The sequence below is a fragment of the Balaenoptera physalus genome (genome assembly GCF_965194825.1).
Source record: "Balaenoptera physalus genome assembly, chromosome: 12".
NCBI lineage: Eukaryota > Metazoa > Chordata > Mammalia > Artiodactyla > Balaenopteridae > Balaenoptera > Balaenoptera physalus.
Window position 1 is genome coordinate 17,017,343 of NC_138897.1, and position 26,437 is coordinate 17,043,779.

A 26,437-nucleotide genomic window follows, 5' to 3' on the forward strand; every position below is an offset into this window, starting at 1 on the left:
GCATTTCAGGTTAATCATCGGTCTAGAGATCATTCAGTAGAAAAATACCACTGACTTTTAAAAGAACTCCATGCTACATTAAATAAGCCACCACTGATTCCCCGGAAGAAATGAAGAGTGAACAGAGGAATATAAAGATATGCATATGTACTTTTCATTAATCTCATTTTTCTCAGGTTAACACGATACACGGATTCTCTCTCATGCATGATTCAGGGGCACATGGAAGAGCCCTGTGATAAGAAATAACCAACTGTGACAAGATGTTCACAAAAAAAGAGCTATCAAATGTACAAAGTCCTTAGTACACCCCCTGATCCACAATTAAAAGAAAGTAATGTAGCACAGAGTATAAAATACTTATCTGATGTAAACAGTAAAAACTGAAACGGCACATCAAATAAAAATAAAGATGGGTAATGTCAACACAGATGCAAAAAGAAAGTGACAAAGAAACATTATTTCTAAAAAGATTAGAATTCCTAATAAGGTTACAGCATCCTGAGACGGGAAGCAGTGACATCAAAATCCTAGCTATAGGCAGCACTACCTTTTTTCCATATATGGTAAATCGTCACAACTAGAGCTTTGCCGGAGTGCTCTGAAGGCACCAATACCAAAGAAGGCCATTAGCCTGTGCCCGTAAGTCACCTGCTCCCCACCAGCCCCCATGTGCGGAGTCTAGACCAAGCTGAGAAGACCCTCTGGGGACACGCTTCACTGCCAGGAAATTTCTCTGCAAGAACCATGGATACTGGGTAAGGAAATAAAGGAATGAATGCCAGACCTCAGGATGAAAATGGAGCCAAATAAAAGTAGTGACCTTACCCATGTTGTAGTCTTTGTGTTATGGTCAATGAAGAAGGGCCGGCCGTTGGGCGCTATCCTCATTTCCCAGCCGGGCGGCAGGAAGCTCTGTGTGACTTTGTGTTGTGGTTTGGGGGAGTTGTAAGGTGATGGCTGTGGGGACTGTGGATTGGAAAGGGTATCTTTCACAGCCCGACGTACGGGTGAATCCTTGGCACCCTAAGGAATAATAATGCGCATTAGAAGTCTTATCAGGTGCTAGTCCAGAGGGGTCAACATGTACCTGGGGGTCATGGAACGCTCCTCTTTGAAGAGGGACAAGGGGGAAGCTCCTAAAAAACCTGCTTGGTTTACTTTTGAAATTAATCTAACTGTAAGTTTTTTCTACTGGTTAAACACACAACAATATTAAGTACGTATAACCACCATCCTTTGATAGCTACTTGGCACGTACACAAAATACTGTTCCGTAGTGAGCATTATGGATGGAGATTTTACAGAAGGTGGAGAAGAACATGCCCCTGCTCTGAATGAGCTCACAGTCTAACGAAGATGGAGTGGCAATTTTTAGAGCAGAAAAGAAAAACCTCCATCAACGGAGACAGCCACCTGGAATTGCACAGTTGTTACCCAGGACATTTACATCACAGTTTGGAGGCGATATCGCCCATTCCCACTTATCAACATCTTAAACCCGGGCATGGAGAAGCCCGCAGCCATCTCTAAGATGCAGTCACGTTTAGAACTTCAAAGGTTTCGTCTCTGGTATTTGTGATGTTAAGGGATGTCCCTAAAACCACACAAACAGGAGGGCGCAAAGCAGATGCCCAGCAGTGACTCAGAGATGGAAACAGGCATCAGAAACACGGAGGCTGATACAATGGAAGACCTTACGGTCGAAAGGAAAAACGGATCAAAGCAACAGCTATGTTTAAAAACTCAACGTAAGCATGGGTATTTGAACCAATACGAGTTATTATGCGAGTCTCATGAGGTAACAGGCGGTAAGGAGCGAAACACAACACGAATGGAGAGAGTTCTGAAAAGAGGGGCCCATGTCCAGTACAAGCCACCGTGGCCTCAGCCCAATGAGAATGAGGATCACGTGAGTCCAGGGATGGGAGGCATGGAGTGAGGCGGCACAAGGACACCCCTCACCACGAACACAGCGACTGATTGTCAGAGAGGAAGGTGGCTGGGAAACGCAAGTCCCGGTTCAGAGAGGAGAGAGAGTGAGGAGAAGTCACAGGAGAGACGTGACCCCAATTAGATGACGTAGCCTTCTCACCTCCAGTGGGGCAGATAAAGTTACTGTTGGCGAACTGAGGCTACGAGGCCGGCGGATCTGAGGCTCGATTAGATGGTTGTTACTGTTTGTGGCGGATCCGGATGCACCGTCTTCTGCAAGCTACGTTGGAGGCAAACACAAGTTAGCTTCGTGTGGGGCTCTCCCTGCGCGCGTGACTGCAGTGCGGACCCAACAACACGGCCAGCGGTGATGAGAGGTCTGGCCTGTTTAAAGCACGGAGGAAATGACTGCGCATAATAATGGGGGGAAGGACGGGGGAAGAACACTCCGAGGAAATAAAAATGAATCACCGGCCGGCATAAAAACCAGCCTCAGAAAAAAAAGGGGGTTCGGAGGGACGCTACCCATTGCAATAAGCAGGCTCTTATCACATCACGTTTTTAAAATGGACCATCTTGGGAGAGACTGAGTCAGGGACCAAATTCTTCCTTAGGCAAATATTATGTTTAAAAGTAATGCACGTGCGAGAAAAATTTTCTTAAACATGGGTTCTTCGGAACAACACATCAACATCAGGAACATGGGGTTCGCGTACGTTTCGGCTTCTACTGCCTGTGACTATAAGCTGTGTGGCGATCTGCATACCTGCATGATAGGTCGAGTCCAAGTTGTGGTTCGATTGTTATGATTGACATAGTACGTGCGTCCCTTAGCATCTTTTCTCTCTTCCCAGCCTGAAGGTAGGCCCGGCGTGGTATGTACATAGGCCACTGATGGCTGTTTATGTAAGAAATCATTATTATTTAATATCTTGCATTTTTCTGATCAACTTAATAAAGTAATACATACCCAGAATTATTTGTGCTAGACAAAGTGAGTTAATTCTAATGGTACCGAAAACATGAGTGCCTGGAAAACAGCAACAGGTTTCCAATAGCTTTAAACCTACTGTGAAATGAACTCCTACACAAGCCGTAGGGTCAGAAATCTTACAAAACTCAGTTCCAGGCCATGCAGCCTTCAACATAAAGGGTTGACATAAAGGGTTGCTGCCAACGTGATCATAAGGGAAGAGGATAATGTGACAATTCATTTTAGTTACTGCATTTTACTGTCAAACCACGTAGAGCCTAAGAGGTATTTCAAATTGTTAAATGTTACCGACTCTGAGAGGGATGCCCTGCATATTTTTTCCTCAATCTAGCTGTCACAGGGATGTTCTCCTAGCTTATTCCTAAATTCTTCACCAGCTTAGGGCACTTACACTATGTAGCTTTTGGCACGGGGGGCGGGGGGACACACTCACAGAGTCTGTTCTCTACGAGGCCTGCTTTCACACTAGTGACTGACCAGATCATCGCAACTACCCCAGCCCGGAATGCCACCTGGCAATCTGAGGCCAGAATTCCAAAGAAGCGTGATAACTGAGGCTGTACTTCCCGCCGTCCTCCCATATGGAGTTTGTCTCCTTAAAGGGTGAATGGAGCACAGGTAGCTTCTGGGCTTAGAGATATGTGCAGTACAGAGTGACTATGGTTGGATAGTTCAAAGCAGATCGCAAAAGGCTTCCTGCAACACTTTTGCTTGTAAGAAGCAGTCTGAGAAATGCAGGCGGGGTGGAGAGCTGCTGGGAAGCAGGGTGTCTCAAAGACTCACGCAGGCAAGGGGATGTTTGTTTGAGGCCAGTGCCGTCCAGGACGTCCTGGACGTCTGGGTGCTGCGCGTGAGATCTGTAGCTGGGAAAGGGCTGCTACTCTAAGGAAGGGGGTAGGAACAAGAAGCCAACCACGACTACCAAGGCTCTTGGGGGAGCGTAAAAGAAACAAGAGGCCAAACATCAGGAATAATCTCTTACGTGAGGTTACAAAAGGAAACCACTTCTTTTAGGGTACCATCTTCCCTAATTAGGATCTTCTGAAACTCCAGACATTTTACCAGGTGCAGTTTTCTTGATTAGGCTGAAGATGTCAGTCTCTTAGCCCAATCTCTCCTTGTGCTCATCCCATCTTTCGTGTTCTCTACCAACAATGTACCTTGGCAAAGAGGGTCCCCCAGTCCACTGCAAGACCTTGAACTGAAAAGCAAGATCAGGGATGCAGCCATGTAATTTGGGGACTGCAGGCAACGAGGCTTAATATCCTACTTCATGAGCTCAAACAGCACATTCCAGAGAAAAACAGACCGGGAAGCAGCTGCCTTAATGGTTATTTCTAAAACACATTTACCCAGCAGGGCAAGTGTACTAATCTGAAAGACAACTTTCTGCTAAAACTGAAGCAACTATTTCCTTGACATGATTCCAGATAAAGTCCCCAAGGCCCCATAATGGCAATTCCAAGACTCTGAGTATGTAGAGTCCTGGATCTAGGTGTGGGGGATACAACAAGAGTGGAAGAAACATCAATATGCAGACCTGATCCTTCCATGCGTATTAAAGACAGATGAATTTGTCTACAGCTGAAAGCTCTTTCCACCTGCCTCCTCTCGCTGTGACACCAACACAAAGGAGCTATTTCCAGGCTACTTTTTATCTGGGCACTACAGCAATGGATTCTGCTGACCTAATGGTCTCTGTAACCTAAGTTCGTGGTTGATTAGTATTTTTGGCCAAGTACATGCTATCAAGCCTTGACATACTGTTTGTTTATATGAGGACCAAAAATGTTTTGGCTGAATAGAATACTAAATACTAAATGCTGCTTTTTGGCTTCCCCGTTGAATTATTTTTTGCGGAGAGGCAATTAGATGTGCCCTCAGAAAACTCCATTTTGGAAACCTTAAGGATAGTTTTACAATTGTAGTATCCCTGGAAAGGATATTTACGAGGAGGCTAATAAACTAACATAGCTGGTTTGTGTCATGGATAATCTCAGGACTGAGTTCCAGCAGAGTATTGGAGCAACCAGGTTACGTTCATAGATCCACAGTTAATAGGACTAATCAGTTTATGGAAAACTAGGAGTGTTGTAGAGAACACTGCATTTGATTAAAATGTTCCTTCTACCTTCTACTGAGAAATGAATTGGCAACCTACGATCTAGTTCCATTTACGCAAGATGGTGTTATTAAAATGGTTCTTTATAGGGTTCTTTCCAAATGACCATGAAGAACAACCTGTGTTGAGGATTCCGTCTGTGACTCTAAACACCACCTCCCACAGCTGGGGAGGGGGTGGGGCTCGGCTTCTACGAGCAGACCATGGCAGGGGCGCAGCCCTGGAGCCAACGTCAGCCTTCTCCTGCGGTGTGCGTGGAGTGCGCGTGCCTCTGCGCACGTGCATTCCTCACCACCTCAAGAACATGTGAATTAATCAGGAGACAAGTTAGAAAACGGCCAGTCAGCTTAATTTAACACTTCACAGCTTTTCGTCTGAATTCTACCGCCGTGTTTCACAAAGCCAAGGAGCCATTTAACTGCAGCTTCATGGTGGCTCCATTTATTTCATGAAAATGAAGAACTCAATTACACTGGAGCTGTAAAAGTTTCAAAATGCTTTTAAAGATGATAAACGTTTGGCGCTATCACAGATTCTCCAAGATTCACTCAAACCCTGCCACACTCTTACCTCAGTGTATCATTAGGGTATATATAGCAAAACCCCCAAACTGTGCTATGCCTCTCATTTTCTCTCACAGAGAGGGTTCATGCTTAGCCAGCTGGAAAGTGACACCAGTGCATATTTATTTGTCATACGTCAAAGGGCTGTGGCTCCGCAGATGAGAATCAGGGCTTGTTCATTATACTATAGAAATAAAAGCACTACCATGGAAAGAGAGCAACACCAGGATGGTTAATAAAGCCACATGGCGAGCAGTGCCCAGGGGGTGGAGGCTGAATGTTCATCGATGTGGGAAAATTACATAAACTGAGGTGCATTCACATCACTGACTACTATGTAATAATTAGTATGTCCCGAAAAAATGACCACAAGTGAATTAATATCAAGTTGATAACTAATACGTATATGAGATCCCACTTGTGTGTGTGTGTGTCTGTGTGTGTGTATGTGCGCACGCATGCACCCACATGTACGTTTATGAGAGCACAGAGGAAGGAGTGGGATGGGGAGTCCCAGGGTAGCTCCAGGATGACACAGCACACTTCAGTGTTGCGGCTGACAGGGAGAAGGTGTAAAAGAGGGGGAAACACATGGTAGGAGATGGAATTGGAAAAGCAAAAGTAAAGGCTATTCGTCACGAGGGATGGTGAGGGTGCAAAAGAAATAGACGTGATAATTTCTAATGCAGCCATAAGGTAAGTTTGCTTATTCCAGGTGAAAGATTACCAGGTATGTAGAAAGCATGAGAGTAGATAAAACATTTAGGAAATATTACTACCCAGTCTTTGAAAATAGAAAACAAAACCAAATTCCTATTTTTAATTCATTGCTGGGGGAGGGGGAGAGCACAGGCAAGAAGAAAAGCACAGTGGCAGGGCCACGGGGAGCTCATTCACATGCATCACTTCGTCCTGCCAGGTGATTCTGACCATGGAACCCAGGACGATCATAATTCAGTTTACCCTGTCATTTAATGTCATCAGCTATCGCAACACTGCAACACTCACAACAGGTTCCAAGGCCAACAAAATGCAAAAATGATAGTAGATGCTCATCAGCCCTGCACTCTTATTAAAATCATTTCATGAAGTGATCTGCCTCGCAGCTCTACTCCCATGGAAATTACTAGCGCACCATAGGAAATATACTAGTTTATTTGAACTTTCTTGAATTCTACTGGAGGCTGAGCCTCGCCCACCCAACACATGCCCTTCACTGCAGCTCAATACCTTAAACTGGGCTGATTTTTGCTGACTGCCACTTCTATTTTCCAGTGTACAATGCTGAGCAGTAAATTCTAACAATATAACCAAATTGTTCCTTTAAATCAACATCCTGCAGAAAATCAGCGATCGTATATGTATTTAAAGGTGTTCTCGAGTAATAAGCAGTTACAACAAACATACAAAGTTAAAACAGTAAGGACAATTCTTCAAATAGCTACAGCAGCTCCAAGCATAAACTATAAACTAGCCTGTCTTTAGGGATCAAGGAGAAAACAGGCAACTAAAGTACACAGTCATGCAAGTTACCCACAAACATGAATAGTAGAAATTACTTAAAATACTGAGTAATAAGAATAACAGATACTTGGCTTAAAAACACCATTTTTCTAGATCTTTTCAATTTCTTAATTATACTCTTTCTTCTCTCCTCCTAAATTATATGAACACTTGTTCATACCTGTGAACCTGTGATTAGGGGCCCCTGGTAGCAGAGAAAGATCACTGGTTCATGCTTGTGATACAAAAAATCTAACCCAGCCTTTGAAACGTGGTACAGGAAATGTATAACTGAAAATTCACATGTATAATTGCATGCAATTCCTGTGGCTTCCTTGATTCTCCTCCAACCAAAATATTTTACCCAAGTCTTCTAAACACATGGGAAAAGCTTATCAGGAGTACAAACACTAAAAGGCAGAAATAGACTCTAAATGTTCAGATTAAAATGCACTTTAAACAAAGCTTGACAGTATTCCTCATAAAAGTATACGGGACTAAAAATCAATTTGTTTTACCCAGTACCTTCAAACAACGTGAAAGTGAGAGGTTTAAAATAAGAAGCATGCAGGTCTGTGGCACATAAGAAGCTGCTCTTATCAAAAAAAGAAGAAAAAAGTGTATATTCACCACTACCCAAAATATTAAAACCAACCCACAGTTTTGCCATTAATGTCTGAACGAGGGTATCATTACCGTTGGCGCCTCACCACCCGTGACAGTTGATGAACGTGCTCTCCCAGCTGGGGCACTGGGCTGTTAAATGATAATTTACATCAGTGAAATGCATTTCGGGAGACCACCCATTGCTTATTGAATCAGGAATCAGTGCTGGTGCAGCCGGTAAGGCAGGTGACATGAATCAAAATCTCTGCAATCCACCCGGTCCAAATAAAGTTGAGCAACCACTGATGACCAGAAGGGAAAGAGGAACACGATCACCCTACCATCCAGAGAAGGCTCAGCTTGCAGCCCTGATCTGGGTAAACGATGAACTGACAATCTCAACGACGTGAGATGTCTTATGAAAAAAAAAAAAAGGAAAGCACCACTATTGTGCCCCCACTGTTAAATAATTAGCAGATTCTTAAATCTGTCAAACTCAGAAATTCAAGTAAGAGGCCACTGGTGATCAGTGAGTTCACAGCTTCACAGAGCACAAGGAAAGAGGAAAGAATCATCAGTTTTCAGGGAAGTGAGCTCTTTTGGCCAATAAAACTGACACTGATTTTTGAAAAGGAGAGAAAGCACCATGAATTCATCAAGGAAGATCACAGAATCATCTGAAGAGTATCCCATTAGTCCATCACAGCTGATCGTTCTGTTTTGGGGGAGGCCTGTACTGCATCCCAGAAAGGATGCTCTTGTCAAGCTTCTGACCTACCAGCCCTTTCCATGTATGCCACAACTGCATCTATTATGTTGATTACTCAGTTGACTAATGTACTCATCAATTCATTCTGTAAACATAAAAGACTTAAAGCCTAGGCAAAAAAAGTCCTTCGAAGTTGAGCAAAAATGTACACAATAGGGAAGACACCATGATTGCAAAAACTGTTAAGTGCAATCTTTCTTTCCCTTCAATTTTATATGCAATAAACAATGATCATTTCATTGCAAACAATTTCATATGCAATAAACAAGCGCTAACAGTGATCAAGGATTTGTCGTAATAAAAAAATTGGTCAAGGTCAAACATCAAGTTAAGCATGCTGAAACCACATAATATTTTCTCCTCCAAAACAAGAAACAAATTTACATAAAATTTACTCTTAATGTGTTTATTAAACATCTCCCAAAGCAGTTCTGGTCTGCTTTCCAATCAGAATATTCATTTTTATTTATGTCCTATATTATTAAATACCCTTTACACTTCTGTATTTCCTGCTAGTTATGAAAACTGTGGGAAAGTGGGAACAAATTACAGCCAACTCTTGAGTCAGTAGAGCTGCCTTTAAAGAGATGGTACAGAGGCTTTGCGGGTTAAGAGTTTAGGCCATTAGTAATGGAAAGAACTTCTTGCTGCCCACCTAGAAGAGTTCTTCCTATGTTCTTGAGATACAGGTCACTCAAACACAGCTTTAGGGACCAAATGAAGTTTTTAAAAAAGGAATTGTTAATGTTTAGGCCAAGTAAGCACATCAGAATTGGTATTAATTTGGATGGAAAAGCAAAACAATGGAGTTTTTAGCACTTCAGAGACTTTGGTGACAATAACAACTCTTTGTATTGGAAATTCACTCTCCTTGGGCAATTTGCTAGGAAATTTTAATGTCTTATGTATATGGTAAATGGATTTGCACAGGAAAAACTCTTCCTCAGTAGCCCAGATGATTTTAAATGAAAGCCCAAAGAGCCAGCTGATGGCTGGAAATGAGCATGGGTTACCGGTGGTAGATGGGCCTGCTCTGCGACCGCGTCGGTGACACTGCAGGACCTCAGCCTCGAGGAAGGCTCTCTCTGCTGAAGGGCAGGAAAGGACATGGAGCATCAGGAACACATATTCTGAGAAACGAGTTTCACTGGTTTAAAATATATATCACTCAAGCCTATTCACTGCTCTTTAATATTAGAAGGTAATTAAATGAAACACCATCTTTTCGGGGTAATGAGAGTAATCTTTTAAGGAGTCAAGTATCTTCCACTGTCATTTTCAAGTGTCTTAAGCAGATGGGATAGAAATAACGTTAAAAATAAGAGGCCAAAACAGGAAAGGGGACTCCACAGATAACATTCGAGTGCTGCTTTAATAATGGAAAAAAGAAGCTAGAAGTCCTGTATTCTGCTTTGAGACGCAACCTCTGGGTAAATTCTAGTGGAACACGAATAGAGGAAGAGATACTGACATACAGTCTTTAAACATTCATTGACTATTGTGACCAATGACAAAGAATCAGTTGGATTCTATTTCCAGGGGAACTCAAACATAATCTTCGGCGACTTCTGAAGGGTTAGGTATTTATACGTTCAGCTTCTGAATGGAGTTCAGAAGTTGTACAGAACAGGAATGAAGGAAAATAGGTGCGGTTAATCTAAAAAAAAAAATCTAGAGTGTAATGTATAATATGTTCCTCTCACTTGTTTGTATTAATCTATATGGTTAAAAAAAAAAAAAAAAGACCACAGATCAGCAGCAGGTCACACACACACAAGGCAGGGGTCTAATTAGCAACAGGTTTGTACATGGGACAAGTCTGTAGCATTTCCTCACTTTTAATATTTTGCAATCAGGAAAATGGGGTAAGGTCAAAGACAGAGTCTGCAGCAGTAAATGGGAAGCTTTTCAAGTCTTTTCACAACGGTTAGCATGAAGGATTCATCCTTTAGTAAAAGTTCATGCTGTTGTCCCTGAATAGAGTGACCTTGACAAGCAAAACTGGAGAAGAACCCCTTACTCCCCTACTCCTCTCTTTCCTAGGTACTGCTATTTAATAGTTGAACCAGACTCAACGTGAACTTAAAATAATTCTGACACTTGCACTTGGATCTTAAAGATATTTTATGAACCTAGAATAATTAATGCAGAAGCTCCCTATAAAAATAATAAGAGATGATAGCTTAATATCAGTGCTGCCTGAAATGATGGCTTTTCACTTGGTAGACTAAAGGTATACCACTGCTATGCTTCTGGCAGTACTTACTTCCTTTTATAAAGTTTTAAATATATGGCTTCCTTGCTTATGTTGTTTCCATAGCAACAGTTTTATCAATTCAAATATCCCATATATGCAAACTCTTTTTTTTCCTGCCTCTTTAGTACTAAATTTTCATCTCAGTGATATTTCTCTTTCTGAAGGACATTCATAGAATTTTAATACAAAAGCACATTAACTGAGTGATCAGTGCAACTCATGACACGGGCCAATGGTGTCTTTTAAAACAAAAACACATAACTGAAGGAGTAACTCTTGTGAGTACTTACTGGCTTTTACATTTTATGCAGTCCTCCTATTCATTTACATTTGATATGGCTGTAATGATGACTATTTTTCTAGGATGCCATTTTCAGCAGAGGGACTACCATCATTTACTACAGGACATCTGTAGGTTCAATTTCTCGAGAGACACTGAGACTGCATTGCTTCTCAATTTTACGCATGAGCAGGAATTTTCTGTGGGCTTTTTCTGCAAAGCTTTGTGTCGTCAAACGCAGGTCTTCATGGCTGATTCTGTTGCTTCTCATTGGGGCTTAGCCCCACCTGAAGCATCTACAATGAATTTCCCTGATGGTTAAGAACCCAAGTTCAAATGCTACCCTGGTGACAGTGTCACAATTTCACAACCTTTCTCAAGGATTGGTACTCTGGGACTTGGGAGGTGTCTTCTATCTCCTGTTCTAACCTTGTCTTGGACGGGTCACTTAAAATCACGTCTTCATCTGTGAAATGAGAATGATAAAGCACACACAGAGTATGACGTAAGAGGATTAACCTGGAGACCCAATGTCTCCCAGGTCCCAGTGCGAACACCACCTTTATGACAAAGGTACTCTTTAGGAACCTTTGGCTGGGAAAAGAAATTCTACAAGGTTAAAGCTGATAAAACACAAGTCATAGATTTGAGTTTTTTTGTGAATCAAGAAAGATTTTCACCTGCTTGGGCTAATTTTGGTATAGTCCTGCTTCTCCTAGGGAAGGAGGAACTTTGGAAAATGTCAGAGTTATCTGGGAGCTAGAAGACAAGACTATTACTTACGATCAAAGAACCAAACTGCTCCCCATTGGAGTCCGGAGTGATCTGAAGCCGTCTGTTCAGTTCCTCAGACAGCTCCTGGGGGCTGGTCCGAGACACAGGCGAGGCTGGTGGCGGAGGCAGCACCAGGCTGAGGGAGTCTCCACTGATGCTCACTTCTTCCGAAATGGTCTCCCAAGGCTACCAAGGAACAAGACGCTGTGGTAACTGCTAGGACGAGGGACCCTCTCATTCCCCGCCCCAGTAATAACCCTTATGATAACTGTAATTCACACTGACTGAGCACTCAGGAGGCACACAGTCTTCTCAGGATCCATAAGGAAATAAAGACTACTACCCTGATTAACAGATGCGGACACTGAAGCAGAGGGAATAACTTGCTCAAGGTAACAACAGAGCTAGGAAGTGGTGGGGTCGGGACTTGAGCCAAGGAAGCCTGGTCCCAGGGGCTGTGCTCTCAGCCCCTTTGTAATAGCGCCTCTCTGAGCAGTGCTTTGCTTCTAGCACTTGATACTACCTGCATGGGTTACAAAAATATTCTCAGGAATTTGTTTATGATTTTCATGAATTTTCTTTTACTCTAACCGCTGAGGATTCACAATGAAAACAGCAGAGATGCTGTAAGTAAGCCCTGGTATAAGATAACTTTTAGTGAATTTATTACGGCATCATTCGTGTTGCTTTTCTAATTTTGATCACTGGAACATTTTGTGAATGATCTTCCTAACGCAATGCTTAAAAAGAATGGATTTCTAATAAGTAAACAGAGTTGTTAAGGCAGCATGGAGGTTATGGTTTGCTGCCTTGCTAATTTGCTGTTCAATTTATATACATTCTTCCCCAGTAATTTACCATGAGCATTTAAGGGTAAACTTACGAACATTTCTATTCACCCAAATTTCTATTTTCTTGGTAACAAATCTCTTTCACTATGTCAAAACTACTCAGTAAAAACTTGTATTTGGTACCCAAACAAGTTACAGGGCGACTTCAACTGCGCAAAGACGATAACCATGTCGCCCTTTAACAAGAGATGGTTAGACTCTGGGGAAAAATAAAGGATCAAGTGAAAACATCTTGAGATTTCCATGCTAAAAATAATGTCATTCCCTTTTGTAGTCATGTACACTATGTGCACTCATCAAAGATGGCTTTTGTAAGCACTTTCTAAGTTAATAAATATCCCGATGGTCATCAATCAGCTACGAGACCATGAATCCTTCCTTTTTACACAGATTTACCGAGACAAGAAATTACGACACAGGATCAACCTGGAGAACACGGAAAGCAGGAGCTCCAGGGAGTGTGCTGGCAGAGCGGGAAGTCCTACCTCAGGGCCGTCTCCGCCCTCGCTGGGCTCCAGCTCCAGATCCTCGCTGATGTGTCTGCGCGAGCGGAAGCGCCGGTGCGCTGCCTCCTGGTTGATCTGCCGGATGTTGCTGTCGGACTCGGAGGACACATCCCTGGGAGCGCGGGGGGAGGGTGGGAGTCAGGAGAACCGGTGCTGACACCTGGCCCCTCAACACCAGCCAACACCCACCAAGGGCCTGACGCCTAATACAGCATCAGTGCTCTCATGCCCAACACTGACAATCAGCTGGCCGTTCAGCAGGGGAATCTGCCACCATCTCTCGGCTAAAGCGTTCTCCTAGGTCCCTTTCATTGAAATACAGTCTTTAAATGCATCTGTCCCAATATTTTTGAGTATCCTTCAGGCATATACTGCAGCATGTACTTTAGTGTTTAAGAAAGAAGAGAAATCGAAGTCCTCCATCCATCTGCCCCAGTGACAAGTGAGGCCTCTTGAAGGAGAGGTGACAGGTGAGCTCACACTCGTGGCCAGTCCGTGGTGACCCCTCTCTAGGAGTCCAGCAATGACAAGGCCGTAACCTTTGGTCACCAACAATTAACCAATGAGCACAAATAGTATAAACTCAAAGCTGGGGTCTGGAGGGAAATGCTCCTGACCCAAGGTGAACTTTTTCGGCCTCTGAGGATCTCATTTTGACAGAATCTCAGAAGCATGACACTGCATTTCTCCCCATTAAACTCCTTTTTAAAATTCACAAACATCAGGCAATAACCTCCCAAATCAACTGGGATTTGAGGAACGCTGCAACTTCATAGTCTTTTTTTTGGGGGGGGCAGGGGGAGCGTCATGTAACTCTCTTAATTCAGGATGTGAAAAGCATTGAGTCAATCTTGAAAACTTTTGCACTAAATTACAGGCAATTCTCCTCTGGGAGAAATACTACTTGGAGGCTTTTAGAGTAGAAGTTTAAATGTCAAAATGTTTTTCAGAGAAAACCTTTACAGACTCTTTCAATAAGACACCATATTCAGTTAAAAAATGACGTTGCAAATTAATATTTGAAAACATTATTTCAGACTAAATGAAATCCAGTATTAATCAAGGACCCTCATTATAGACTCTTCCTAAAACATAGGTTTTAAAACATTCTAATGAATCTCAAGCTAACTTATACTATTTTCCTATATTCCCCCCAAAGAACGTGCTAGGCCCCTGTAACAGTGAACAGTCTGCAGTAAGCAGCACTGTTTGTAAATAAACAGGTGACTCTTTAATGCCAGTTTCCAAGAGAGTCTGAATATTTTCACCAAAAATCTTTACATTTTTTAGCTTTACTGGTAAAGGGACAGTATGAAGGTTACCTTTCTTTAATCCACATTAAAATAAAAACTCTTGATATTAAGATCTGAATGAAGTTTTACTGCCCAATATACAAATTTTTAAAACCTAACAGAAATATACATTTTGCATATCTTATAGTTGTATTAAACTATAACTGGACTAAAAATAGTACGTTAAGCAGGACTCCTCAGAAAAAAAATCGCATAAGGCCATAGAGAAACTAATTAAAATCAAGGGACACACAAGTATACTACCACAATTTCTGAAACCACCAAAACAGAATGATAAAAAATAACACTCTCTTGGATATGTTAGAAAATATAATATTGTCTTTGTGATTTTATACTGCTGCCGTGATTTTTATAGGACATTCAATTCAATTTCACTTTATAATGACTGGCCTTACTTAAAAATATTGTATATATAAAAGTTTCATCAAAATTTTAAATCTTCACTTGAAATGCCAGGTGTCACTTAGTCAATATCAAATGTGTGTTCCGGGTTATAACACACACTTGAATTGTTACAGGGATTTCGGAGAGGTTGAAAAGAATAAGGTTTTAATATTGCTATGTTTGCATTTTCTATCTCTCAGAAGTATATAAAAATTCCATTATTCTGGAAGGACTTACTTTAAAAGGGGCATTTAAAATCAATTATGCTAATCCTCCTTATCCAACATGCTTGAATAATTAGTAACCAGTGTGAACCAGAAACAACTAAATAGCATAAAGAAGAAAGATGTCTCTGATTCTGAAATTCCAACCCTGGGCTTTTTTATGGTCTTTAGCGATAAAATGAAAATGTTCATACAAGGGAGGCCTTTTGCCCTTAATTAAGCAATTGAACTAGAGGGCTGTTGAAACTGACAGGAAGTTTAAATGGTCACTAATGGGAAGATGAACATTTAAAAATATGTCTGAGCTGGCAACTTAAAACAGAAACATGATTTTATTGGGGGCAGGGAAAAAATTTAAGAAGTGGCTATTTCAATTTTCTTCAGTCATTAATTTCACATATATATTCTTCATTTGACTTTCATGGGAAATATACAAATTAATAAAGAGAAGAAAAACCATAAATTTATCAAATTCAGTGCCAATTAAGATCAGCGTGTCTGATCATTTACATTCATACACATCAGTGACTAATGATGAGCTGAGTCATTAAGATATGATTAAATTACTGCTAAGATGGGAGACGGCCGAAGTGGTTTAGAAAGAGAAGTACTGAAAAGAGTTAAAAGTAAGTGTTTGAGTCTAACAAGTTCATTTATAGTCTTAATGCAATTCCTTCATGTTTTTAAACTTGTGCTTTTAACAGTAAAATGTTTACAGTTTACATTTAAATAGGATAAGGACAATTCTAAAATTAGAGGCATTTTAAAGGCCACTGTCTGACCTGAGAGGGCTGGGGAGTGTTCTGTGGCCGCCTTCCGTCTGGAAGCTCTGCATCCAGGCCCGGACATTTCACTAAACCACGTGCCTGTACCCACTTTTCAGAAGTGACTCATCTGTAGTCACTCATTCAATTAAAAGCTCCTACCTTGTGCCAGGTGCTAGGGGTTGATCTGTGCGTAGGAAACCACAGTCCCTGCTCATACAGGCAGTAAGAGTCTCATGTGCTCTGTGTCCTGACAGGGAGGCACAGGGCTTTCAGAGAGACCGGGACAGAAGACGTCCGGTGCTCCCAGAGGAAGGGATAGTAGGCTGACTTCGGAAGGTTACCAGGGGAAGGGGCACGTTCTGGCCTTATTTTTTGCGGGGGGGGGATTGGGGGTTAGCACATCCATGGGGCCAAGAAGAAGAGAAAGTAATCAGAAAGCAGCTCTGCATGATCAGACCGCTCTGCGTTTCTGACTGTGGCTGGCAGGAGGCAGGGTGAGGAGGACCCTGTAAGAACAGCCTGGGGGCAACGGGATGTCAATGAGGACTTCCCAGGGGCTGAAGTTTGGAGCGCAAGCCTGTAGCAAACTGGGTAGGAAATGAGAGTCTCCACGACAGTCTTAATTCTCTGAGCAGCACGTGATCATCACTTCTCTATCTGACTTCCTCAGATACAGCCTTTTAATAAAGACCCTTCTTAACATCCATTCCCCCCCAACCCAAACTTGCAGTATTCTGTGAAAACTGAGTTACACAAAAAATCATTTTTGAATTAAAACAACACATTAAAATAACCTGGAGGGCTTGAGGGCTTCTGGTCAAGCCAAATAAAGTTAAGGAAAAAGAACCCCACATTCTCAAACAGTTCAGACAGGATGAGGAGATTACTGTGAAAACCGAATCTTTTTCCTCATCTAACTTTTCTCTTGCTTTCTAGAAGTCATGCTTGGTGGAAAGGAGGTACCTGGCAGGTCCCACCCGGAGCTCTGCACACGTCCTTCCTGGCTCAGCCGCCTCACTGATGTGGACCATCATGCCACTGATTTCTCCCTAAACTACAGGTGAACATGCACTCGGAAGAACCACAGTTTCCCTACCGATGAGCCAGCATTTTATACAAGTGAGAGCTTGTATAAATTCCCTCAGTAGAGTTTCACAACTCTGTGGGGAATTCCTCATTAGAGTTTCACAACTCTGTGAGGCAGAGAAAGTAGCAATTGTCCCCAGTTACCTCCTAAATACAGACTTCGGTTGCATAATTATTAATGAAAGTGAACATTTTTCTATGTATGTACTGGCCATCAGTCTTTCTTTGTGAGCTGCTAGGAGTCACTTTTCTACAGAGGTCATGACACTGTAGTCCCCAGAGAGTGCTGTTTTCAGGTATTCCTTTCCTATGACCTTCAGCAAAGGTAGATAAAGGTACTTCGCTTAGGGTACTGCTACCAAGATTCTTCTGATCACTACACGTAACCAAGCCCAAGGCGGTTACTTTTTTTTTTTTTTTAACTACAAATAACTAGAGTAGTCAAATGGCTTACAACAGTTTTAACAGCTATGGTCATTAATCAAAGGGAAATAGTGAAAAAAAAAATTAAATAAATTAAAAGAATCAACTAAACCATTTCCATTTATATTTCTATGGGAAAAAATTACAACAAAGAAGAGTTCAACATCATCTGGATGTTGGGATATTTATGCTGTCCTGGGAACAATGAACTGGTGCACACACCGTGTGGTCCAAAGCTGACCAAGGACGGCTGATATTCACGAGAACCCACGTAGGGGCTTAGGAAGGATCGGCTATTCACTGCTGCAGCTTTTGCAAGCTTTTCCTCTAAACCAAACAAAATCTAGACTATACTTCTTGGCCACCTTTCCTACCTATGCAGGTCATCTTTGCAATTTCTAAAGATAAAAGGGTTACTGACAACACCATCCATCCCATTGCTAATACTTGCTAAAAACCATCAATAGCAAATTTCCTTCAGAGTCTGGGTTAAAGAGAAAATTATCTCATCTCATATACTTGCTTTTATTCATATTGAAAATTATACAATTTAGTGGTAATTACCTCCTTGACTGCTAGGGAGGTCATGATTTCTAGGACAATTTTTTCCTTTTCTGTTTTTACTATTTTGTTTTTGCCTTTTATTGTACATTAATAGTTTTAGGTCTTGCTGTATACTATCATTCAAAAAACAAGCTGCTTCAAATCCTTTTTTATAGTAGTTGAGGTTTAACCAGTGTTTATATGCCATCATTAGACCAAAAATGGTCGAGTGAACAAAACAGTAATCAATTCACTGTATCCCCGAGGCTGGCAAGGGATTAGAACAAACCGTTAATTACCAGTTGTGAGTTAGCAAACCCTCCCATGTGTCTGTAATTATATCAAGGGGGTGATCTATACATTTTCCAAAAAGGAAAAGAAAAATTTTGAGAGAGTTTCCAAATCAAATAATTATGGAATAAAAATCCAGAGAGTTAAAGAGCCAATATGTTTGCTATTTTCCATGATGGGTTAGCCAGGAGAGGAAGCTGCAGAAGGGGAAAGTGATGTGATCACCAAACGTAAGATAAACCGAGGAAAAATAACCCCTGCTTTACGTCTCACGAGTCTACATAAAGAAGTCCTACAAAATACATGAGTGCGTGTTTACAACAGGAGAACCTGATAGGAAGGCAAGAGCTTCTTTACAACCTACAAACTCAGGCTCCCACGCTCTTTAACTCCACGAAGAGGAATCCTGTTGTACTGCACGACCACGTGCTTTCACCGGTACAAGATGTACTTCCCAACCTCGTCCCAGGGCGCTGCCACGTGCGCACCTGACCGCAGAGCGTGGGGACGTGTTCCTGACCATCGACGGTACTCACATTAGGCTGGGTCGGTGCCACTGGGTGGTCCGGTTGTTGTGGTTGACATAGTAAGTGCGACCCAAGTTGTCCACCTTTTCTTCCCACCCGGGGGGCAGGGGAGGGGGGGGAAGCTCCTCTTGGTGCTGAGACGCCGAGTCATTCGAGTCAACGACTTCCCAGCCGGGCTGTGGAGCACAGAGGGGAGACGGTGAGGCGGCTTTGATGGCTACAGGGCGCGTGCGCCCTTCGTCCTCGCTCCTGTGCTCTCCGGCTCTGACGGTGGCTTCCTGCGCCACATTTAAAGAAATTCCCAAAATAGGGCAAAAAAAAAAAAAAAAAATCAATTCTAGGAGCGTCTCAAAAATATTCTGAGCCGTGGCCAATGAACTGCGCTGCCCTCTAAGAAGATGACACTTCAGGGTGCCACTCAGATGGGGATCTGCACAGCCTGTCACGTTACCTAAGTCACATTACACTCTTTTCATATTTCGTGTTTGTTATTTTGACCTGAAGGCCTCCGGGGCCGTACAAAAGCCTCGCCGACGATACGGGTCACGCTACAGCTGTCGTCTTTTCAACACCTCCGTAAGGTAAGAGGGAGCTGGGAAGACGAGCCCTGCAGCACGTGTGTTCTTGCAGAATCCGTGGCCTGCCCGGGCATCAGGAGGCCCGGGGCGCTCTCGCTCCCCAGGGAGGAGGGGAAGCTCCCGGGCTGCAGGGAGGACGGGCAACCAGGTAGCCAGGAGCAGCCCGGAAGCCACCGCTTCCTACTCAGCCCTTCCCCACCTGCTGCCGCCGCATCAACAGGCCTCCTGGTACCAGAGTCAGGGGTGCTTTTTTTGCAACACATATTTTCGGCATTAAGTATTCCTTCCTGACACTCCCTAGTAAAGTCACTGGAAAATTAAGTAATTCACTGATTACTACAGTTGGAAGGTTGGAAGAGTGTGAAAAAAAAAAATTCCTTGGATTTGAGATAAAAATCTGTGGATGTGCTTATGATATCTTAACATTCAAGACTGCCTACCACCCACTTCAGTCCTTCTCACAGAGAGAGATGAAAGCTTGCACATGAAATACTGCCTGGTAATATGACCTCTGGGTCTGAGTGGGGTTCGGTTAACTTGCCCATAATGCATTATTCACACATCATGTATATGCAACAGCTGCGAACAGATGTGCAAATAAGCCACAGAGAGGTCTTGTAAACGGGCATTTTCAGAACAATACGAGAATCTGTCTAACAAAACAGCACCATCCAAAGCCTGAGCTGAGACGGTACCCACGGTAGAGGTACGTGACTGGAGAGTTAAAAGGTGGCCTTGCCAGGAGGGAACAAAAGAACATTCCTCTGGACAGCTAATTCCAAAACGGCATTTCTACCTAATGCACACTCTCACCTGTGGGCCAAATGAGTAACAAACTTGGATGAGTCCCTGAATTATTTTAGCCACTTGAAGCCATTCCAAGTGCTAAAAGGAATTTACAAAGAGCTGCAAGTCCAAAGAAATAAGAAAATTAAATACGTGGGGAGAATTTCACATGGCGGTGGGCTGTTAATAAAACAGGGGTATAGCAGGTTAGAAAGAGACACCTCTTCAATTATTAGTGTTATAACATGCAATGAAAAGTTTATCTTTTTTGCTAAAAACCAACACATCGGTAGATCTGTCAAAGACGTAGATTCATGGACACATTGAAGTTTCTTCATATTTAAGCTTTATAAACTTTTATTTCCTTAAATTATAAAGTCTTAAAGTAAAACATCAAAGTGCTCTTAGGCGAGGAAAACAGACCGAGGCCCGAAGCCCTGTAACTTACCTCCATCTCATCCCTCGGCTCACTGTTTTCTTCATCTTGACCTCCGTTTTTGGGCATATAGGCCATTTTCAATCGCAAAAATCCCTTAACTCGAGATTTATGACTGCATGATGGAAGAAAATTGGTTATAAAGGATGTGACTTAGTTACATCTTTATGATGGTTCATATTTACGATGCTTTAAAAAAAAATGCAATAGGAAAAGAAGTTGGAATTTTCCTCAGAGAAAACCAAGAGCCAAAGCGTAAGAAACGGCTGCAGCCCAAAGCCTCACCTTCTTGGTCTGAGGAGAAAATCCTTAAATGTATAGGGTCGCTCCATCGTTGGATCTTCTGTCTAAGGGAAGAAAACGTAAGTTTCAATACTCCTGATAGTTTCGTATTTCAGATACACCCAGGTGGATTACAGAGAATACATTTTCATGTTTTAGAACGTGAGCCTGGCAAAAACAGAGTTGGTTCCTTACCCAGTACTTGACAATTAATTACACATTTCGTAGGTCACAAAGCTTTACTCAAGATCCACTAGATGTCACTATCAACACCCATTTTTAGGCGTCAACCTCAGCCTTAGACAAATTACAAAATTAGAGTCGTCATTCCCAAGTGTAATTTCTAACTGCTGGGTGCAGGGCTCAATCTCACGCTGCTGATTAATTCTGGAGAACCAGGGGTCACTGGTGCCTGCCTGCTTGTCCCTGTGACTCAAGAAACCTAAAGATGCAGTTAATAGGAAAATATGCAAGATCAATCTGTGAATGCAATTTGACTTTACTTTTAACATTAAAATATCCTGTCATCTGAAAGACGGTTGCCTCCACAGAGACTGTCCTAGGTGGCGTCATTCATCAGCCTTTTGCTGGTGCTTATTTCAAGAAGCTATGAATGTAGTGGTGGTATTTACGCATTTTTGAAAGAAATCAGTATTTTACTGTGCAAAATCAGATGGTCAAAGTAAGCAGGCAACTGGAAAAATAAATGTTACTATTTCATTAATTTAAAAATACTATGTGCAGTAAAACTTCAAATACCTAAACTCTTTAATTAAACACAATTAAAAACATTTACTTCTGCAGCAAGAGAGGCAAACCACAAAATGATTTATTACGTATCAGAAGGGTATGTGTGTGTACATGCATTTATATTTGTAACATTATCCGTTTATGTCACTCTCTGCTTTAAACTCGCGATGGCTTCCTACTCTGCTTATAATATGCTGAAAATTCTTTCCTATGGACCTATAAGGTTAAACATGATGTGGTTCTTAATTACCTATAACCATTCACCCCATACTCCACCCGTCCTGACCTCCTCTGTCCCGCGTGCACATCACATCTAATCCTGCCCTAGCAGGTCCTTCTGCTGAACAGCTCCGGCTCCAGATGGCCACGGCGGTTTCCACTTTGTCATCCAGGTCTGGGATCCCAAGTCACATCTTCAGACACCACATCCTAAATCGCCACCATAGCCTCCCTTTATTATCCTCTGTCACAACATCCTGATTTATACCCCCCTTTTCACCATCTGAAATTATCTTGCTCATTTATTTATTAACTAGTTTATTAACATCCATCACCTGTAGAATATAACCTCATGAGATCAGAGGCTTGGATTTGCTCGCCACTGTATTCTTAGTGCCAAGAGCGTTGCCCGACACGAAGTAAGTACCTGTACAGGTAGCTGATTAACCCACCTGATCTACAGTAAAGTACCGAAGCCACAAAAATTCACCGTCACTCAAGAAAGTCAGTTATATTCTCTAGACTTTTTTCTAAATTCAGACAAAAAAAAAAAAAAAATCAGAGAACTTACCGGGACTCTAAAAATGGAACTGTCCATACACTACATAGTTTAAATGACAGACACCACACATATCAAGAGGCAGACGTCCTACGTCTGTGTCTTGGCTTTGTTACCGACAGAGCCATGTGGCCAAGGACAAGTTCCTTAGCCCTCTGTGTCTCAGTGTCCTCATCTGCAGAGTAGGGCAGTAACAGGATCTTACAGAGTTGTGACGATTAAGCCAATCATTTGAGCTGGTATCAATACATAGCAAGTTCTCACAAGGGTTCCTGGCACACTTGACAAATGTTGGCCATTGTCATCATCAGCCAGTTCTACGTTTTCATGTCACTTGTGAGCACTGCCAACTCAACACTCTGCAAAAAGGCAGGGCATTAAAAAATGAAAATTCACCTCCATGGAAATTCTCCAGGGTGAACAAGACGGTGATCTTGCAGATAACAACGGGATTCTTCCTGGCTCTACTCAGGCTCCTGCTAGATCCTGTTCCCTGAAGAAAAGCCCAGGGGAGACTCCCAGGACAGCACTGACATGGTAGAAAGCCATCTCAAACAGGTTGATGCTAACAGTATTATTGGCCAAAATAGACGCTGCAACCTCCTGTTCCGGGCCATGAGCATTCCAAAGAAAATCTTCTGGTTACACAGCAATTTCATCTTAAAAAGATTTGTTGCTTCCAACAGAACTGCAGTTACTTTGACATATATGTAATGAGGTAAATAACTTTGTGGGCAAGTGGAAGGGAATGGCCTTATGAGAACCTTAGACTCAAAACAGGGATGCAACAGCTAAAAGCACCCAGGCCTTAGACGGAGCCCCTCCTGCCCCCTCGGCCCTTGTCTGCACCGCAGATCAAGGCTGAAGACCCAAGGTCCGGTCAGCCTTCTGATCAAGTCATCTCCCTCTCTGGGCCCAGGTGTCCTCACCTGTAAAATACAGGGAGTGGTTAAATGGTCTTTAAAGTCCCTCTAAGGTCTATGATACTGAATTTTGTACACATGAGAGGGAACCATTACCCTGGTACCAGCCGGAATTATAAAAGGGGTGTTCATCGTCTGAGTTACCTTCAAGCACAATTAAGGTGCCAAATAATATCACCACCACCCCCAAAAATGCCTCACTGTAGGAAAACTGAAATTCAAGTTAACCCTGGTTGCCTTGAGTGGCACTTGACTAAAATAGGAGAAATTAATGTTTTTAAAATAGCTCTCTCAACCCCAGCGTGCTTCCCATAGATACAGAGATTTTGCATCTGGTAGGGGTGATGCGCTGGCACTCAAAGGGCAGGGGCGACACAACTGACGGACGAGGCAAGGAAAGTTTCCGAGGCATAAAAGGCAAACACCCACCAGAAATGTCATTCTGTTGTTAACACAAGTCTTGGAGTTATTTTTGTCTCTAAGTAATTATTAAAGACAAGTCATAAAATCCTGTATGAACTTCTGGGCAATGACACACAGGATTTAACAGACAGATGTAAAAATGATAGTGTTCTTTAAAAAAAATCAGTAAGGATAGGACAGTTACAGGGACTTCACCCGTGGTCCAGTGGTTAGGACTCCACGCTTCCACTGCAGGGGCACAGGTTTGATCCCTGGTCGGGGAACTAAGATCCTGTGTGCCGCGCGACGCGGCCAAAAACAGAGTAGATCCTGAAATAGGAGAAGAGAATGCTACAAGAACAGGACAGTTACAGCTAAGTTCACCCCTGGTGCCACACTGTAAAAGAAAAAAATAGAGGCGCTCAGTTTGAGCTGCACTACAGGCGTCAGGCTGGTAGGACTACCTTGCTGAAATACAGTCTCCATCTCCGCTCTCCTCCACGTGCCTCCAGCTCGTCACACTGCCCAAGTCTCCCCGGTAACAACGTATGTCATCACAGCCGCCGTGCCTCTGCTTACAGCCAAGGTGCTCTTTCACAGAGCTGGATGGAAACTTGGTATCATCTATGTGTATGCCCTCATTTTATAGGTGAGAAAAACAGAGGCCCAAAAAGGACTGCTAACTTATTAAGGTTACCAAGGCAACCTGCCCATCTCCAAGCTCGGAGTCAACTATTCCTGAGAGATCTTTTAAAGCTTGACATTTGGAGACTTCTGTGAATATGAATCTATGTTTCCTTAATTCTCAGATCGGCATAAAAGGTCAGATGACTAACCTTATTTACTCTCCCTCTTCCCTCCTCGTCTTTTACTCACTCCTACCCACACTCAATAATAAATAAAATGGAAAAAAATATTAAAGACGGGTGGCATATTTGGAATAGAAGCAAAGGAAATAGATCCCTACCATTCTAAATTCCTTGGGTCCAATTTCCTATCCTTTTTCTTCCACAAATAAAACTGGGAGAACTGGTCTGAGAGCCAAGAATGAAAGTGAATGAGAAGTCAAAACTATTTTCTTTCATCTGGAAGCATCTGATAAAGCACCGAGGAATCCATGATCAAAGGGGGAAAAATAAGTTTCTTTTCTTTCTCATTATCACTCTTTACTCTTTCCTGTTTCAGGGACAAAAACCTAGCCAACACTGGCCTCCTTGGTAGTCGAGGTAGTGAGGCTCTAACACGCAGAGCACACCGCAGCTTCACACAACCCTCCTGGCCCCGTCTCTCTATTTCAAGTGGCCTCCTTCACTCGTCTCCCTGGCAGAACTCCAACCCGGACTGTCCCAATGCTCACAAGGGCACACAATTATCCAGAGACCCAACAGTGGGCAGTGGGCCGAGGAGGACCCGTGGTGCCCCAGTCTGAGATGTTCAAGTGCCCTGACCCTCTGGCTCTTCCTGGTAGGCTTCTCGGGATCAGGGAATTTATAGCTGCAAGTAAGGACAGCTTATTAGGAGAGCCATTCCTAAGAATTTAAAAGCATGGTTTTATACTGCAAATGCCACTTTCCACCAGCAACTGCACCCAGAGGCCTCTAGGACTGCAGCAAGGGAAGAAGGTTCTTTAGCGAACATCAGTTACTACTAAGTCTAAACTATGTTTTTCAAAAAGCACACCAAAACCCCACAAAGTAGGGTATTTAAATGATTAAAAATAATTTCCTAACAATCGTGAGAGGTTACATTAACTTCAGTTTTGTGGTCTTAATCTTCTTCATCAAGTTCCTGATTTAGAAAAGAGCTTCATTCAAATGCTGCAACTTCTTAGACCAGAATCAAGGCAGAGATGATTCTTTTCTAAAGGAAGAAAGGTTCATGCTATCTTGGGGCAACAAGATAAAGCTTAAAATGCCTTGTAGTAAATAAGTGTGTATATATGTCAAGATGGAAGTGTATGCAATTAGGTATTTTGCTAATATAGATTTTAAAAATAATAACAAAAGATTACTTCTCTTCTTTATCTTAATATCTACGATTCCAAATTTCTGGGCCTTTTCTCCACCTAAATTAAATATTCTTGGTATATTAAATATGTAGAACTATAGAGAAACAGCCTCAGGTAGGGGAAAAAAGCTGAATGAAAAAATCACCACGTAAAACTTGGTGTGGGAATCCCTCCACCCCCAGTTCCCTCCAACAGCCAGAATTATTATCTTAGGAAAAGGGCATCCAGAATCATGTATTTTTCACCTAAGCCAGAGAACTCTGGTCTGATCTCACCTGAGCCATCTAATAGGGTGCCATTTGCCACGTGTGGCTTTTTAAATATAAGTTTTAATTAATTAGAATGAAATAAAATAGATAAATTCCGTTCTTCAGTCACATTAGCTACATTTCAAATGCTCGGCTACCACATGCGGCTACCGTGACGGTGGCCCTGCTAAGCCACATGAGTGAGGAACCTGCCTCACTGATCCTTCATCAGAGGGTAGAATTATGTCTATCAGCAAACATCTGTTAAAGGAATAAATTCTCTATCAGCTAATGGGGCTGGAAAGAATTAATTAATAACCAAATACCCAGTCAGATTTGTTAAACCTGGAGAAGGCTTGGAAGGGTGGGCAACAGCAACTTCACCGCCACATGACTTCTCTCCACTACCTTCTCTCATTATTAGTAAGACCTAAGTTCTTTAATCTAAAATTTGATGACATCAAACAATACTGAATCCACAGGCCACATAGCCATACATACATAAACTGCCTTGACAGTAGTCATATA

General features: G+C 42.4%; 1 protein-coding gene across 24 annotated transcripts in view; it reads right to left on the reverse strand.

Annotated features, from left to right (window-relative positions):
• The window catches only part of NEDD4L (NEDD4 like E3 ubiquitin protein ligase), a 338,860-nt gene that overhangs the window by 57,238 nt on the left and 255,185 nt on the right, over positions 1-26,437 (reverse strand). For 7 of the 24 annotated variants that reach the window (XM_082417933.1, XM_082417932.1, XM_082417935.1 and 4 more), the window contains 10 exons: positions 20,804-20,865; positions 20,531-20,633; positions 18,728-18,996; positions 13,140-13,272; positions 11,813-11,989; positions 9,506-9,580; positions 7,814-7,873; positions 2,702-2,833; positions 2,096-2,215; positions 829-1,026 (listed from right to left, as the gene is read on the reverse strand). In XM_082417933.1, the coding sequence (XP_082274059.1) occupies positions 829-1,026; positions 2,096-2,215; positions 2,702-2,833; positions 7,814-7,873; positions 9,506-9,580; positions 11,813-11,989; positions 13,140-13,272; positions 18,728-18,996; positions 20,531-20,633; positions 20,804-20,865 (1,329 nt within the window). The remainder of the gene's footprint in view (positions 1-828; positions 1,027-2,095; positions 2,216-2,701; positions 2,834-7,813; positions 7,874-9,505; positions 9,581-11,812; positions 11,990-13,139; positions 13,273-18,727; positions 18,997-20,530; positions 20,634-20,803; positions 20,866-26,437) is intronic. The other 17 variants (XM_082417938.1, XM_082417934.1, XM_082417937.1 and 14 more) reach the window with 11 other exon arrangements.